This window comes from Anser cygnoides, chromosome Z (assembly GCF_040182565.1).
Source record: "Anser cygnoides isolate HZ-2024a breed goose chromosome Z, Taihu_goose_T2T_genome, whole genome shotgun sequence".
Classification (NCBI taxonomy): Eukaryota; Metazoa; Chordata; class Aves; order Anseriformes; family Anatidae; genus Anser; species Anser cygnoides.
The window spans coordinates 32,164,336-32,182,868 of record NC_089912.1 but is presented as its reverse complement, the minus strand read 5'-3'; the positions used below and the strand labels follow the sequence as shown (position 1 = coordinate 32,182,868).

At 39.3% G+C, this 18,533-nt stretch overlaps 1 protein-coding gene across 5 annotated transcripts in view; it reads left to right on the top strand.

Annotated features, from left to right (window-relative positions):
• Positions 1–18,533, top strand: part of KCMF1 (potassium channel modulatory factor 1) — a 53,424-nt gene that overhangs the window by 912 nt on the left and 33,979 nt on the right. For 2 of the 5 annotated variants that reach the window (XM_066988338.1, XM_048079808.2), the window contains exon 1: positions 23–169. The exons of 1 other annotated variant lie outside the window; for it this stretch is intronic. In XM_066988338.1, coding sequence (XP_066844439.1) covers positions 28–169 — 142 coding nt within the window. In that variant the 5' untranslated portion in view covers positions 23–27. Of the gene's footprint in view, positions 1–22; positions 170–7,365; positions 7,446–11,238; positions 11,261–18,533 lie in introns of those variants that run through there. 2 more of the 5 variants (XM_066988339.1, XM_048079810.2) reach the window with 2 other exon arrangements.

Sequence of the window (18,533 nt, the reverse complement as noted above, 5' to 3'; positions counted from 1 at the left end):
CGGGGGAGCTTGTGGGGGGGAAAGGGGATGGGTGGGGAGGACCGAAAGCCAACGGGGGGACTCGAGCAGAAAAAGGACGGTTACGTGGTATCAGGAGAAAAACGCCTCCGTTTCTTTATTTTTTTATTATTTTTATTTATTTTTTTTCCCCCAGCCTGTCTCGCAGCAGGTAAGGCGCTTCGAGCGTAGCGTGGAAACACGCCGCGAAGCCGCGGCCGGTCACCTGAAAAATACAACTTTCTGCCATGTTAGGAACTTAGCCCAGCACCTGTCTCCATTTTCTCCCTTATCTCGTTCGGCTGTTTTACCCAGTCTTGGAATGTTTCGGCAGAAACGCTACAGGAGAATTCGGTGTTGGTGGGTAGTGTGGCTGGCCTCTAGCCGGTGGCTTGCTGCTGGACAACAGCGCGCAGGAGATTTTCGGTGTACGGCCTGCACATAGCTTGCAGGCTTCTTCTTCACGCGAGTAAGCACGCTTGTTTATCAAACAATTGTCTTGCCAGAATCCACAAGCCATCTTTTATTTGGTGAAGTTAAAATTTAGTATGGGTACCAAACCAGCTCTCCCTTTTCTCTCCTCCCACCCACCTCCTTTCCTTATGAAATACCTCTTTTCTCAAGAGGGCAGAGATGAAGATGCTGGATTTGTGCGTGACTAAAGATGCAGTTGCTGAAAAATAATGAGTGTAATGAGGGTTGATCACAGAGTTTTCGTTAGTGACGTTGCGTGATGATGAGCTCTGTAAGTCTGTCGATAGTGTTTGTAGCAACGATACTCTCTAAAGTACAGTAGTAGGAAGCAAACTTTTCTAGACTGAACAGGTAAAAATTATGGAAGCAATATCGTGTGTTGTTTTCATGCTTTTCAGAGATAAGTGCATGGGCATTGTTTTTTCGAAGTTTGTGGTATTTGCTGTGGTATTTTAGTGTCTTTTTTAAGAAGTCCTGATAAAATAAGTTAGAAATATAGAAAGTCCTGACCAGCCTTTCTGTTAAGACAGGGAAAATCTGAAAGTAAGAGGTTTCCTTCCAAGTACGTTTCTGATGGAAGCAACATCATAAATTTCCCTAGTGGGCAGCAATTTTTGTTTGTAGCAGTGAGAGTTATATCCCTGTGCTTGGATACTGGCTTTGTTGGTATTTAGGAGTGATTTTTAACAAAACCAAGCTTAGTATTTTCTTTCTGAACCAGATTCTTCAGTGTTTGTTCTTTCTAGCTGTGCTTACTTTGAAAAACTGAAATACTTCACTTACAAGGAAAGAAAATCGGTTGGCGAGCGTGAATTCTGGTAATTTCACATTGTGGATGTAGACTCTTTGAGTGTGCGTGTGTGTGTGCATGTGCATGACTGAAACCATGAGAGTACCATGAAATTAAATAGGACATGTATTGCTGCATCTTTGTGATAGATTTTTATAAAAATCTAGCTTAATTTCTCGTTGCTACTCCTTTTACTTCATATTTCGGATCTTTTGTTTTAGTCAACTTTACTTATGGGGTTAGAATAATTCCTCTTAATGTAGGAGGCGTGCTTTTCCAACTTTCTGGAAAAGAGGCTTAGAAACCTGATTTTGTTACATATACAGAAATCATTAGAAGTGAAATATTCACAAAAAATTACTTCTTGCTGCAGGTCTGTATAATGTCATTCACAGCTGACAATTTTGATCCAATGCGACTTAGTCGGGAGGATGTGTCTTGGTAGAATATGGTGCAAGGGAGAAAAGCAAGTTTTTAGAATTGACACCTTTTCTGTGTGTTCCCTTTAAAAATGACCCCTCCTCTGAGTTACAAACAAGGTTTATTGATTGCTCCTGACAGAATCTGGAACGCTGTACCAGTTGCGTGATGGGAAGGGATGTCTCTGGTAGGGTAAATGCTAGAGAAGTTGGTACCCCAAAGTCTTGGGACCCTAAATAGGCCATAAAAGCATCAGATGGAGATTTAAGCTGACACTCCATTAGGATTTCTTGACTGTCTTCTTCGGTGTAATTGTCTATAAAAATGCAGTTTTTACAAGAACTGCAGTTTTACTTACAAAAGTGCAAGATTTTCTTGCATCTTTTTTAACTATTTTTGTACCCTTTAGAAAAAATGGAACTGCAGTCTCCCTTTCCACTGTGTTTGCTTCTCGCAGGTGAGCTCTGGGCTCACATTTCTCCCCACTTCAGGAAAATAGGCACAAGTATAACATGATTTGTTGTTCCTCTTCCTTGAAATGTTCATTCTGTGTTTCAGAGGCTTTGTGGTAATACTGTCAAGAGTAGTTGTTAGTGTTTATCCACCTTTTGCTAATACTACTTATTTCTAATTTTTTAAAACCATCCCTGTTCTATGACTTGGTGTTAGGAAACTGGTTATTCCCTGCCTTTGGTTTGGTAGAACACAAGGTGAGGTCACCCCCTGCTCTTGGTTTTCTTGTCATTCCCTTTACAGGAGTGATCCACTGTGTTTCTCTGCGTTAGTCCCTATGTTTAGGAGTGAGTGGTGGTGCAATCCTTGGCAGCCTACAAGGAACAGACAGGTGAATTTTTATATTCTGGAAAGTATAGCAGAAGGTATTTTGCATATTGTAAATCTTCTTTCTATGGCTGTGCGTCGAGTCATGACTGTTTCGTACAACAGTGCACAGCACACAGGACAGCATAAAACAGAATTATAACTCCCATAAATATCATTAGAAGACCTCTTTTGCACATCTTTTGTAAAACTGGGTTGCTGCAGCATTACTGGTCGTACAAGGGGCTGGATTCTGTTCTCCTGTCCCAGCAGTTCCAGAGGGCTCCCGGCAACACTCGATTCTATCTCCTGCACACTCTGTACCCCTCCTCCCCGACTCTCTTCCATAGTTTGTTTCTTATATGCATTTAGGGATGTATTCTTTAAGCTTCAAAAAGCTAGTAGCAGTGCAAGTGGCTTGTAGTGTGGTTTTTTTTTCTGTGTGTGTTTTTGCTTGTTTATTTTTTACTGGTGCCCGTTTGTCAGCACTTCTTACGGATCAGCAGAGCTTTGCAAGGCAAGTAATCTCAGTTCCAAGTGAAGAAAAGTTACAAGTGTGTGGTAATAAGGTACGAACCTTAAGTCAGTTCTTTATTTGTAATGGGAGGGTAAATAAATGCATCCTAGAAGTCTCGAGAACTACATGTGCTAACCATTTGAGAATGGTTAATGTCAGGGCAGCATTAGCTCCAGTCTTTTAGCTGTACCATGGAAAGACTGGGAGTCTGGGCCAATAACATTTTCTGTATGGTCAGGATAAAAAACATACATAAAATGTTATCCATAATAAAGGTTTTGAAGACTAGAGTAACACCTGATCCTCCAAATTATACCATATGTGTATCGTACTTGAGCTGTAGAGTGAAACTACAAATTTCTGTCAAGCCAAATAACGTGTGGCAGCTGATATATAACTGTGAATATTTCATGTAGTGTCAGTTATACAGTTGCCACCAAATGCAAAATTAATGTACTTTTGCATGCAAAACTCTTAATTCAGGTAATGGAACTGCACAATTTTCATATAAAGTACTCTAGGCACTGCGTTGATGGAGTATTGCATTTAATAATGAAGAAACGTATCTGTGAGACCAGTTATAACTTGGTACAATACCTGAATGTGCACTGGCGTGATAATTTATCTAGTAAGAGTATGTCTAGGACACACAATATGTTAATGTTAAACCTGAACAGCTGCAAATGTGATTCAAAATATTGGATCACAGTAATTTGCTTTATTATTGAACTATTGTTTGTTTTCAGCAAGGAACTGAGTCATCATTTAATAATAATAATAAAAAAGATCTGGGTACCTCAGTGATATTTAACAGCCACAGTATTTTCGGGTTTTGAGGAAGCTACGCTTTCATTTAAGAAGAAAAAAGGTTTATGGATGATGGCTTATGAAGCATATTGCATGTGAACCAGTATGATGATGTCCCTGCAGCGTATGTGAACAAGGTCCTCCAAAAATAGGTGTAGAGAGAGACCACTTTTTCTCTCAGGCTTGTGGTAAGAATTAGTGTCATGGATCATTCTATGGGAGACAGCGAAAAAAAAAAATTAAATTTAAATGGTCAGTGTTGAAAGGTTGGTGGTCAACACCTTAAGCAGAAAAATGGGTATAGAACTATGATATGTCTAACATCACTGGGTGTGCGTGTGGGGAGAAGAGTGGTTAAATAACTCTTGGTTACAAATGCTTGTTTGAGCTAATGGTGACTAGCAGGGGCTCTGGGGAGGTGTGCAGAGAGAGACGCAAGTTCTGTGAGCAGTACTGGGCAAATGAAATTGATACATCTTAAATTAAAAGATTTTATTTAAGTAATTTTTCAGGTACTTTGCCTATTTACAGTGCTGATACCATTTGAGAGAGAGTTTTTCATGTCACTATTCACAGTTGTGTCGTTGTTGTTGCTTCAGTTACTCCGTTTTTATGTTTGTTAAGCGCAATGACTAATACAGAAAGTGTTAATATGTTTAAGAAGCTGCTGGACACAGCAGCACCTTTGAAGAAGAACGCTCCGCTGAGCCCCCCGGGAGCTGGGATATGTCAGAATTTGGCTGCGGATGGTTCTAATCCAGGCTTCTGTGAGTATCCGCATTGTGCAATTACACAGCTGTGTATAATCTGCTCTGTGCTACCCCAGCCCCCATTGGGGTGCCTGGGGGGCTGCCGTGTGTCAGAGCATGGCCCCGTTTGGGACCGTACGGGGAGCGAGCAGGTAGGGGTGCTGCCGAAAGGAAGGGTGGTCGAGGTGGTGACAGCAGAGTTTTGTTGTGGAAAGTTGGATCAACCCCACCTCCTTCCTCCGCTGCAGAGCTCACATGGAGGGCTAGGCAAATCACCAAAGAGAGAATACAGAGGTGGCTGCTCGATGTTTGTTCCTTATTTTAGGAAGGCCTGACTTGGGCTTCGGGGGATCTGAGCTTTTACACCTGCAGTTGTAGTAGCTAAGTGATCAGCTTTGAAAATATGCCTGACCTGAGAAAATCAAATGCTCCGAAAAAATGATCCTTTGGCATCCCAGATTGAGCAAGTAGATTTGGTAGGTTTGTGGTTTTAATCTGTGTCTTGTTTTCCATCAGTTTCAATGGGGAAAAAAGTGACTTAGAAGTGCTGTGAAAGTTAATTCGCTGATATTTATGCTACATGGAAATCTTGCTGCCTTTTCCCTGTAAGCACTTCTGTATCAGAAAACCCATTGTCGATGCAAATTTTTAAAAGTGTGTGGTAAATAAAGGCTCAGGCTGACCCCGTGATGATAAAACGGGTATCTGGTTGTTCGCTGAACACCGTTGGCCCTGGTGCACTGAGCGAGGTGCTGTTTTTCTAGGAAGACGTGTAATTGTGTAAGACTGCATCTCCTGTGGATTTGGATCACGGATTGATACTCAGATGCCTGTATTTTAATACCAGCAAGGGTTTGAGTTTCCATGTTTTTTGTTCTTGGAATCACTTAGGAGGCTAAATCCTCCATGCAGGACGCGTTCTTGCCTCTGCCAGATTTAGACTAGATGGGCAGATTTGGTAGTGCTGTGTTCTGAAAATGAAGTCGTAATGGAGAAGAGATTTACAAGCTTAACTAGAGGCAGAAATGTCAGTCCCCCATACAGAAATGGCATTGTAAGGCACTATGCGGCTTGGGTATACCGAGTTCAGAGAACTCAGAGTAATGTTAGCAACTCGGGACATGTGTGAGGAAGAATTACTGCATGGATAGAAATTGCAACGTGTTTACCTCAGATGACTCGACTCCTTTCTGTATAAGAGTCTGTAATTCTTATTTCCTAATATGAGAAGGAGATACTTAATATATTCAAGAAAGTGATGAAAACTGAATATAAGTGCTTTTTCATATAGTATGTAAAGAGATTGTGGAACTTTTTTCAGTGAAGGTTCTTGAGTCTGGATAACAAGTATCCAGATTAAGCAGCTAAAGCTTTGGTTTTTATCTTAAACTTCACGCATCAGGCCTTGTGACTATTTCAGACTTAAATGTGGCTGTGGAATATCTCAAGTCTGATGTCCCATTTGGTTCCTTTACCTGTCCCTGAAGCAACACCTGAACATCTGGTTTGAACTTATTCCTATCATCTTTTGTTTTTATGGTCTTTGTGGTTATTCACATCTTCATCCCTGCACAACATTACAATAAGCTTTGACACTGTGAAATAGGTCTTTTTTGAATTCAGTGAAGAGCACAGAGAAAAGCTCAGTAGCTTTACTGGCTGACAGTGTGTAAATCAAGGCTTCAGGTCAGAGCAGTTTAAAAAGTTTTATTTGTCTTAGGTTACTGACATTTACAAAATTGATGAGTGTGGTCTGTCCCAAGTTAAAGTTGTGGGGAATTATCATATAAATGTCTTCAGCTTCAGTACAATTTTCCGATCACTTGTGATTTCTCTTTATCCATAGGTCTCAGAATAATATTTCAAAGGTGCATACAGGTGATCACTTGGTTTCTAGCACTGGAAGTCATGGGTTCTCAGTTGGGATTCATTTTTAAGTACGGGTAGAACTCACTGGAGCCTCCAAAGTACTTGGAGAAAAATATACATGTTACCTGTTTTGAGAGTGTAGTTTGGGTGTTAGGGGGAGGTTGGATTTGTTTCATGAAACTTGTATTTTTTTAATGTTAAGATATTTAAATAATTTTTTTTTTTAGTCCTAGTATATGATCTGGCCAAGTACCAGAATTCTCATTTTTACTATCCATTTGTCACCCTGCAATGAGTTTCATGAATGTATTAACTCTCTTCATCGTGATTGCTTTATATGGAGCTTCTAGGAGACTTGCTTTTAAAGTTGCTCCCATTTGCAGCTGGAGACCTGGGTAAATCTTCTTAATCTTTATTATGATTAAACAGGAAGCCTGGACACGGGAACCAGTGATGTTTTCTTCTGTTTGCACATGCAGGATCCAGGTAGAGAGTTCCCTTTCCTGAAGACACCAAGGAGGTTCTACTAAAATGAGGATTAGTGTTTCTGTACTCCATTTCAGTGAGATTTATAGGTCCAAATCCATTCTTACGAGCTCGTGACTCACTGGAACATTTCAGTGGCATACACTGTTTCCAGCTATTACTTCCTATGGTTTCCCCCTGATTTGTTTTTAATTCAGTATTCACATAGAATTTCACATTTTTATCAAAGTATTGCTCCAGATTTGATTTGAGGCATCCCAGTGCAATCACTGACAAAATGCAGCTGAAGAAAGACATCAGTTTAAAAAAAAACATAGATTTTTTTTAAAACATCCTGCAAGATATGGATGAAGTAACAGGTGAAGTTTCAAAAATATAAATCTGGATCATAACTCCATTTTCTTTCTTATCTCAGGTCAGATTTGGTCTTCCCCCATCACTTCTGCCATGTCCTGGTGCCAGATTCTTTTTGGGAGGCAATGTTTCTTGTCTTGACTGACAAGAGGTGCTGTCTCTGGTAGGATGAATTCTCTTCTTTGTTTTCCTTCCTTTTGGCTTTGAACTTTTATCTGTCACCTTCTTATTTCTTTGTCATTGTTCTTTTTTTCCCTTTGCTGTGCTGTCTCTCTCCTACTTTTGTTCCTAAAGAGGACGATTTTCACAAAGGTCTGTGGATGCCGTAGGCCCCTGTCGGAGTTGAATGCAACAGAAGTTTAATGCCTGCCTCTGTGAGCCTCTTTGAAAAACAGAGCTCTAGTATTTCTTGGTAACACAACTAACTCTGGTCTGTTTAAGAAAATAACTATTTCCAAAATGTTTCTAGACAGTGGGTTCTCTGGCTGTTGTAGACATGAACGTGTTATGTTGTTTTCAGATGAGACGAGACAGCTTCAGGAGTAAAAAAAAGAAAGTGTTTCCTTGCCAGGTAACACCAAACCATTCTTACAGTATTTGTTGAGGAGGGCCGTTGTTTAAAAACTTTTCATTAACAGTGGATTGCAAGTGTGGGTGGTATATATGGACTCACTTGTGTTAACTTATTGATACTAAAGCAGCCAGTGTTCTTGTCTGAGGGGTGTTGCTGTTGGCCAGCTCTCTTGATTGTATTTACCATCGAAAATTGAAAGGGCAAGGTGAAGTCTTTATGTACAAACGGTCTGGAAATTAGCATGGATTAATTGGACAGATGGGACGAAGTTCTTTGAGAATATCAGTATTCATATCAGAATTGTAATTTTAAACCAGTTTCTAAAGTTCTGCACTTCCACATACCAACTGAGTTGTTCTTCAGATGCTTAATAATATAGCAGGAACCCAACATCAGCTCCTGGAAGCAAATATCCAGGTACATGCCTGGAATGGCAGTAGGGTTATTTGGAGGTGTCCTGCATGTGGCTGTTTGGATAGCAGTGCTGTGAGCTGTTGAAGTTGTGATATTCTCTGGATACCTACCTCAAGTGTCCTGCCCCAGCAGCAATAGATCGTGCAAGATTTTCAAGGTCAGGAATTTATTAGGTTATAATCGTATAATGACTTCTGTGATTGTCAGCTTGTCTTTGCTTCCATACAAATAATTCTGACAAGGAATAGTGTTCAAATCTATGGCAGTGTATTTTTTTGTAACTTAAAAAAAAAAAAACTCGTTTTTTTTGTGTATTAGCTGCATGCTTAGAAATTAATGTTCATTTAATTTGAAATTGCCGAAGTCTGAATAAATAACTTTCTTGGTTGGACTCTTTTTTTACGATAGTTAGAATGAAATTGGCTCTGAAGAAATCTGGGGTTTAGACACAAGGGCTTGTCTGTGCTTAGGGTCCTATCACTTCGCTTTCACTTCAACAAAGCAAATGCTTCCATTATTGAAACTATTTGCATGTGCTTTTCAAATGGGTGGTAATGAGGAGATGTGCTTAACACAAATGGTGTTAAGTGCACAGTTGTTATGTGTATGCAAAATTGCAAGCTGAATTGTGGATTGTCACTGCAAGTGGAAAATGTACGTAGTGAGAGGCAGCCTGTAGTTCACTGGTGAAATCAGGTTGATGAGAACAGCTTTGCCAGGAGTAACGATGGTGGAACGTAGGTCACGACTACACAAGCATGGCTTTACCACTGCGATTTGGAGTTTCTTTGGACTTCGTCACCATACATTCCAAAACTAAATGTGAGTCCGTTAGCACCTGAATTATTGTTAGTATTATTTTTTTCATATGTCCAGAGTCGTCTTTCTCCCTAAACCTGGCTGTGGAAATGAAGTAAGATGGAGAAGGAACATTCAGGATGCCCTCGAAGAAAGACGACTGAACTTGGCAAAAGTAAACTGTAGAGACTGCACTGCTTCTGATGTTGTGCACATAACATTCTTGTTTTTCCAACCTAGATGTGCATAAGATTGCTCACATGAAATTAATTTCATACCTGTCCCCCATAAGATGAGAATGCCAGCAGGCGTGGTTTGATCTCTGACTATACAGGTGGAAGAGTGTGTTACTCCTGCTGTAAACAACGACCAGGATTATTTGTTGTTTTGTATAGACTTGCATTTGTTACTTACATTAATAAGATACCTTACAAATTTAAGAAGACAGAGTGAAAACTATGCAGAGTGTCTCGGTACACAATTATGTCAAATAACATTTTCTAACACTTTTCTGCCTTGGTTATTGTCTATTTACATGTAAAGATGAAAAGTTAATTTGCCCTGTTGGCTGCAGAAAGAAGGGATGCTGTGATCTTCTCTCCAGTTGTTTTGGCATAAGGCCTGCAAATTGCCAGGGGAGGATCTGAGAGAACAGCAAGTTTGTCCTATTCTGGAAGATTCTCATGGGGGGCTGAGAAAATAGCCTGAGATTTTGCTGTAGAAGAGTGGCTTTGTAAGTGAAGGATGTCTTTAGATTAATTGACTCTTACTGGTCAGACTTGCAGTGGTTTGCATCCCAAACTGCTGCCTGACGTTTATTTAGAAGCAGAGGATCTGCAGGAAGCAAATTTTCAGGTTTAACTGATGATGTCACATTTAAAATCCTCCACTCATATGTATATTTTTTTATATTTTTTTTGGAGGGGGTGGAGTTTGTAGTCTATTGTGGTACTATTCAGCCTTGAAGTGTTGGAGCTAGTTACTGTAACTAGCTCAGTTAATATTTTGTTCCTGGAAGCATTAAGAATGCAAGGAGGGTGACCACAGAGCTGAAGAAGTGTGTTGTTGAGAATTACGTGCCAGAGTACAGTTGTCTAGTCAAGAATAAAGTACTCCAGGCTGTTAATTGGTCGAAGACTCCTGACTCTGGCTTTGAGGAATGCCATGATGTATTGTTTCAGTGCTAATATTTCAGGTCAGCAAATGATGAATACTGTTCATAGTCCTTGCACTGTTTTGTGTCGAGCTTCTTCAAAACATATCTTTCCTTCTCTTTAATTCATAAATCATTACTTTTGAAGAAGCAGGTACTTTCTTAACTGGATGTGTCATTGCATTAAACATCACTAATATGGAAGAAGGTGCTGCCTGCATGCTTTTTCATGGTGCTGAGCATTTGGAGGTCTTGACAGTGTATAGCAGTTGTAAAGGTCCATACTGTAGTTTCTTCCTGTTGATCCAGGAACTCTAGCGAAGCTGCTGGGAACCTGAGGAATGTCTCATAAGTGAGAAACTACAGAGGAAGTATTTTGAATGATCCAATAAACTATATTCAAAACAAAGCAGACCTTAGGGCACAAGAAGGCTAAAGAATGTGCATGTGCATTAATAGGATTGTGAATCCTTTTGTTTTCCTCCTGTACCGATCCTAAAGTGTCTTCCAGTTGTACCCAAGGAAAATTGACTCTATTGGCTGGACCGTTGACTCTAAGTTGGTATTTGTGGGTACTGAAAGATGCTTGCAAACAAACAAAAATGTTTCAAGCCTCTGCCTGTAAAATACATTTTATGTGGACATTAAGGTCCACATAAAATGCATGTATGTATAATATATGTATGTATAATATACGTATGACAGTGTCATACAAAGTTAATGTAGGGTCTGTAAACTGTAGGAAGGTATGAAGTGCTGACTTGGTCAGCCGAGAGGTATATCAGAGGAGTAAGGTAGGTGCCAGCTCTAGTGCATGCAGAAGACCCTGGAAGGAAAGCAGCTAATGCTTACTGTTTCCTGTAGGAGCTGCTGTGGTGTAACCATCTACGGAGAGCTCAGAAAACTTGTTAAAATAACAGTTGGCTTAAAGTTGTCCTAGGAGCGCAGACACGCCATACTGCAGATGGCTCTGACTGGATGGGCTGAAGGTCTCTCTTCATCCTTGCGCCCCGGTGACACCACCTTGAGAACTGCTAAGGTAAACGGATAGAGTTTCAAGCTCATACCCAACCTCTGTCCTGGGTGTCTGCAGGCTAGGAGGCTGTGCTGTCTTCCTGGTAAAACTAGCTGCGTGTTTCTGACATCCATTCGTAAGCCAGACTTAAGAATCCAACGCATTGTGTAGTGAGGCAGTCTTAAAAATATTTGTGTTTGAAGAAGTGCACGTGAGGGTGAGTGATTTTCTCACAAGCACCTGAGAACTCAAGATAGCTCAGCAGTTTAGTGGTCAAGCAGAGTCTGGTAGGAAATGGAGAACAGAACTTTAAGTTAGTTAGAAAATGTAAAGAAAGCTGTGTGTTTGTGTCGTTACTGAACTATATCTGTTTCTGAGGTGCAGAAGAAGCAGTGAGGTAACACAGTGAAAATCTCTTGTCTTTCTGCCTTCCCCAGCTTTATATCTAGGTTTTTCTTCAGTACTATATTTATATTATAGTGTTCAGTTCTTTTTTTTTTTCCTAATAGATCATTTATAAAACTCTCTCAATGAAGATCTGTCAGACTTGTTTGTACAGCTGATTTTTCCTAATCATTAACATACTATTTTATGCATTTTGTAACTGCAGTGTGGCACATGAGCCTGCAGTAACACGTAGTGAAACCTAGTCGGTTTTGATACTACCTCTCCTTTTTTCTTCAAATTATGATGCAGCATATCTGTCTGCTCTGGTAAAATGCTGTATCGCTAAGTATGTGTTTTATTCTTGTATTCAGATCAGCAAATAATGTGAAACGTCTATAAATTACTGCCTATTCTAATTTTTAAAAAATTGCCTAATCTTCAAAAATTGTCTTTTTTGTTAAAACTTAGTTTCCACATTTTTAGATCTCTGTGGGAATTAAGTTTGGTGGTTTATTATAATTGTTGTACAGTCATTACACTAGGTTCCCTTAGTAAGTATTGCTTTGCAACTGTAAATTTCAGACTTCTTTCATCTGGTTATTGATGCTTTGTGGGAATGCAATTTTGTGTATGTTTTTGATGTCGTTGAATCCTGAATGTTATGTTCTATAGCAAGGCTGAGTGACTGATTCTCTCCTATTCAGAGGAAGGACACAAGGCTGCAGAAAGTTTTTTTTTATTTTTTTTTTTCTGAAGGAAGGTGGTGAAACTGTGGTACCTGTCTGACTCTTGTGGTGTAGGTTGAAGAGAGAGCTTAGGAAGTTTCTTCATTGAAATTTATCATGGGGATTTGAGAGATTGGCTTATGGCAGGACAGAATAATAGATTTGCGGGGTTTTGTTATTTTTTGTTTTTTGTTTTTGTCTTGATTTTAGTGTATCTTTTAGTGTTTCTATATATAGCATATATTTCTAAACAGAACAGCTATATTGAAACCACAGTAATTGTTTTAAGGGTCCTCCTTCACAGCTGTTGTCCCTTCCTACCTCAGCTGAAAATAGGTTCCTTAAATACTGATCTAAGTGTATCTTCAGTTTCTAGACAGATTGGTTTTTTTTTTTTTTCCTTTGAAATGGTGGGTGGTTATTTTCTGTTCTAGGAATAGTAATGAACTCTCCTTTCCTATCCTTAAATTTCTTAATATGATTGGGACTTTTATGGCACAATCATAGTGAAGTTGATGAGCTTATTTTGTACCTTCTGCAGTAAATTGATCCCTTTGTATCTGGTTTGGCAGACATGGGAATTTTTTTCATATGTGCCAAGTGATTATTTTTTTTTAGTGTGTTAGATTAAAAATCCAATTGTGTGGTGTTTTTCCTGAGAATCACATTTAAGGATGGGTTTGAATGTAAGTATTAAAAATAAAAAATGTTTTTTCTTTTTTTTAAAAAAAAGAGCTTATTACAGTAAAAGCAATAATTACTGAAGATTCATGAACTGTGATTTGTAGATCAGTAATGGCTTTTAGAGTGTTTAGTAATAGGTAGCTATTTAGGAAAATGGTCTGATTCCACATATTCTGACACAACCCTGTTAGGGTTGTTAGTAAATTATTCTGAAAAATAAGTTGGTTGTATGTATAAAAAAAATGGATGGGTCTGTAAGGGAAGTGTTTAGAAGATGATACTCTGATAACCTTTGGTTCTTTATGAGTATGTGATATAACAGGAGAAGGAAAAAAAATCATGTAATAAAGCAAAAGGAGCTTTGGCTGCTGAGAGGAAGAAAGAGCAAGGTAGGCACTTGGTATGTCTGGGTTGTCAATCCAGGGAACGTATGAACAATCAGCAAAGAAGTGGAAAGAAGGGGAGAAAGTAATGGAGCAGATTCAAAGCTTGACTGAAGGAGGTGTGAAACCTTTTTTTGCTTTGGGAGACTACATTTCCCACAGCACTTTTCAGCTTTTTCATCACGATCAACTGTAGCTTCTGCAGGCATGTTATCTGCCTGAGAAGCTGTTCCCTGTGACAGAGAGTTGGAGTAGCAGTGGTTGGCAAGGCAGTTGGTTTATGTTCATAGTAAGAAAAATGCCTGAGGAAGAGCCCAGAGTAAAACACTGCCACTACTGAAACGAATACGCTGTAGGATTTTAACCTCCTATTGCCATTTTAAAAACACGTTCATGTTAGCATTCTCTTTTGTGTTTGGAAAAAATGGATTATTTTTATAAGCTCTGAGACCTCTTGTGGTGTTAAGGAAAGGTAAATTTCTTCTGCGCCATGGTGATGTTGAAAGTAGGCTGTAAATTAGAAAGTGTTACTGTGTTTGTCGCTATAAACCTGGTGGCTTAACAGGGAGGAATCTAGCTACAGCTGCCTGCCATGTATTGGATGTTGCCGATACACTTCAGTGAGGAGGAGAACCACTTGTTCTTCTTTCCATCCCTCTTCCAGCTGCTTTCAGGTTTTGTTTTCCTGACATGAAAAGCCTGCGCATTTCCAAACCACTTTGTGCAAATTTCTCCTGTAAGTCTTGGCTATCATGGGTCGTGTTCTCACAAGGCATTTACTGGGAGAGTTTTTGAAAACCTCTGTCTTCTCCTTCTAGCCCTGTGGTTGCCCAGACAGTGCTACGTGCTTGCTGCACTGCTGCTTGTGCTAAATCTTACCTCTTCTCTATGCTGGATGGGAGAAAAGGTTGCCATGCTTTTCTTATTTTGTAAATGTTTTAAGTATAAGAGGGCTGGGAGTGAGTCTGATAGATAAAAAAATAAATCAAGCTGAGTATATCATTTGGACACAACAGCTATGCTCAGGGTGTACCTTGATTAAGTATTTAATTTCTGCTAAGCCTTTTGCAAAATTTTGCAGGGAAAGCTGATGAACTTTGACTCTTCCAGGTGTTCTGAATATTGATATTTTTCTCTTACCTGTCTATAACAGTGGCTCATAGAAAAAGGAGTTGAGGCTGTCAAGCCATAAAGTATTTCTACTCATCTGCTCAGCTGAGCCATGCTAATTGGTGCCCTCCAGTGCCTGATTGGACATGTCCTGTTCTACCTGTTGTGGTTTATTTATTTCGTTGTTACTCTTCTTAAATAACACTCTTAATCAAAATATGCAGGGTGTTTTCTGAGAAGACTGCATCTAATTCTTGCAGGGCCCAACAGAGAAGTACCAGTTCTTCTGTTCTCTTCAGAACTTGCTCAGTGTTTATTCACGGTTTTAACACTGATAAAACTAACTCTTGTGCGATACTCTTCCTCCCATCCCAGTTCCCTTTCAGTTGGTGTTTACATATTTCTGTTTTTTAGCCTGAAAGAAACTCAGGAACTTGTTTCTGTCTCTTAAATAAGAAACTTTGCTATTGATTTTACTAGATACAGGATAAGTAGTAACAGCCCAGTGCTGTTGCTGTTATTATCTAGCCCTGGCACTGTTTACAGCTTTCCTCAGTTTAAGTATTTTTCTGTTAATAGAATTCACATGCTGTGTGCCATTTTCCAGATTAACAGCGTTGTTAAATAAGATTGTGTCTGGTGCCAGTTCCTTTGCTGCCACATTAAAAACTTTCTGTGCCCTAATAAATGTGTTGAAATTTGTTTAATTTTAATGTGTTTACAGTATTTTAGCAGGCTTTCACGTTGTGATGGTTTTGAAGGTCAAATTAAATTATATTAATTGAAGGATAAGATTCGTATAAAATGTTACCAAAGTTTGTATCAAATTATCAAATCGAAAATCAAATTATTTTTGTCATTTTTTTTAAATCAGATATTCAGTTAGAAACCCAAATTTGCTCAATCATATGTCATTGCAGGGTAGGCTGTTCTTGGTTCTACTTCAAAGGTCTGTTAGGTATGTCTAGCACGCCTTTGACTGTGAATCAGTTCTCATGACATGTTAAGAATTTTGCTGCGTTTTAAATATTTAGATATGTTAATTGTAATATTTTCATCTGAGAAGACATTTAACATTTTTTGTTAAAAATACAGAAGTCCGTGGGACTCTCAGTGACGACATCTGTGTGCTTTAAGAGGCCAGGGCTTAAAGCTATAAACTAGTTTTCTCAGTGAATTCAAGGAACAATTGGCAAAAAGCCTGATCAGGGTAGGAAGCACACAACTCACTATTTAGGACGGTATTTAATACACTTTTTTTTGTCGTTTAAGGTGTTTTGTTTTTATTTTCTAATGTATCTGGGAGAAAATGGTTTGTCTTTTGTGGTATTTGCAGTAACTTGTAAAAATAATAAAACAGAAGGCATAGGAAATATTATTGTAGGAGGTTTCAAAGTGGTTTTTGCTAAACAATATAAATAATTCCTTAGACAGAAACAGGGTAGGCTAGTTAAAAAAAAAAAATGTTTTTAGAATTGGTCTCCTGCAGCTGCGTTCTCCTCTTACCTGGGAGGGTTGCCCAGGACTCCTACAAGCCTGTTAAAATCCTCCTTTTAATCCATGCTTGCTTTCTGTATTTTGGCACAGGGATATGCAGTGTTTTGTCTGCCTTTCCTCCACAGTATTGATAAGTTTGTCATTCTCTGGTTAGGGAGGGTGCAAAAGTATTCCTCCTTGCTTGTCATTAAAGTAGTTGTTTTGGAGCGTAGACTATACAGTGATTCTCAGTAAAATGATGTCTACATTGCAAGTTAAAGGTCTCCAGCAGCTCCTAGAGCAATTCCTGTTGTTTTTTTTTTTTCATGATGTCCCACAGGTGTATTTGAAGAGATGAAAGAATATCAGGATTGTATGAGAAATGTTTAGAAAGGATGTGGTTGCTCTTGTTGTGCAGAGAAAATATATGATTAGTATTGTTGGGAACTGATCAAGGTTATGGGTGTGTGTGCAGAACCTGTTTTCGTCTACTCCAAGACAGAATGAATAATAGTTAAAGCTCATCTTACAGAAGTATTTGTGTCGTATCACCTTTTCTGGTGAATTGGTAGTTGGGCAAATGTACATTACGATGTGAGTAATTTATCACTTTTTTTTTTTTTGGACAGTGTTCAGTAAATTTATATTGATTTTGCTGTTCTTTGTTTTTCCTTTTGGAAAAGGTGATATTTAAAAGAAAAAGTTTCACGGTCAAGGTTTATGAGATAGCTGTTATGTCATCTGCCTGGGGTTGTAAGAAAATAACTTCCCTCTTTTGATCGGTTTCAGCTACTGCTGTAGTAGTGAAACCACTGCTGTTTCTGGGATCTATTTTTAAAAAATGTTGCACTTCGCATTTATTTTTGCTTTAATGGTGGCAAAATTGTTCTTGGACCTGCCGCGTAAATGTCACTGGTGTGATGTGATGCCATCTGCTGGGCAGCGTGATTGGTATCAGAACTGCTTCTGATTTTTTTTTTTTTTATTAAGATCTTGAAGTACAAGTAATTTGGTAGTTTTCAAGGACGTTTCTGGGAGGAATAAAAACAGCCTGAATTGTTGCATTTAGATATTACAGCCTCCCTCTCAAAGTTGGATCTGGGGGAGTGAAACATTGAGTGACTTTCTGTCAGTATTCGGTGCGTTTTTTGTGGTGTTTAAGGGGAACGTATATTATTGTAATGGTTATTTTGTTCTTTGGCTAATTCTAGTACAGCATTATTAAAACCATTTGTGTAATCAAATAGAAATGAATGACTTATAACATTCGCAAACTCTAGTTAGGAGAAAGCAGAATGAGGCCAAGTAGTACAACTGCATCATGCCTTGCACACAGGCCTCAAGGTAATCTGCTTAATTACCTGGCCAGGTACAAGTTTGTGTCTGGGACAGTCCTCCCTGACTGCACGGGATGTGGTCTTCTGAAGCTGAAGCAGAGCTCAGTATGTAGGCAATCAGCTGTGTAAGGCTCTTGTGGTGTAACAGTTGGAAGGCGTGATCAAAGAACTGGGTAATTGCAGAGGGGAAAAGGTAGAGGCAAATAGGTGATTGTTGCTGTGGGGAGCCATCCTGCTCTCTCTGCCACGTGGTTTCTGTATAGAGTTGGGCGAGTTTTGGGGCACTTACTAATTGTCTGTTATTACTAATGCACTAGATGACTTAAACCTTTCTGTGTGTAGGTTCCGCAATGTGGGATATGAAAGCATAAATGGAAAAACTTCCTTGGGCAGCCTGCTGGCACTCGTGTGTTAGGATCAAGGTGAAACTTGGAGGGTCGGTCAGCAGTACTGCGTGATCTCCCTCCGTAGGCCAGCTCTAGACGAGTACCAGGCACTTTGTGAAACTTGTCAGTGTCAGGGAGATGACAAAACTTGGGGGCTCCCATAGGCTCTAGCCTATGGAGAGGGAGGAAGGGTGCAGTTCAGGAAACAAAAGCCTTTTTGCCCTTCTGGGCTGATGCAGCCATGACTTCTTCCTTTTCTCCCCCATTTCTTCCCAAATGCAAGTCTACATCATCTCTGTCAGCAACTTCAGTCCTATTAGTTCTTTTTGAAGATGTGCTAGTCTGGCTGCTTCCTCTTACACACTGCTGTAGGAAGATGCTGCATGTTCAGTCCTGTTACTCACAGGATGCGTGAGGGGATGGAGCATTTTTAGTTACTTCGAGTAGCTATAGGACACGGTGTGTGGATTTTCTGTTCCGCACTTGGAGCTGCAAGAATGATGGAGTATGCTCAGTGTAGTACATCTCCTTGATGCTTGTGTTTGTAGTCTGATTTGGAAAACATTTAAGATGTTTAAAATCAGACTTTGCTGGCTTTGCTGAACTTCTGGTGAATTTTTCACACGAACAACAAAAATTGCTGTTTCTATAAGTTAACCTCTCAAATTTGGCAGTAGTGACTGCGTTGAGAGATGGGGATACTAAAGTAAGAAATGTTTGGCTTAATATTCTTTTAATGGTATCAAATGGCATATATTTTCCTAGCTTCAGTCCCAGAAGGAACTGAAAAATTGGGCAGAATTTATTGC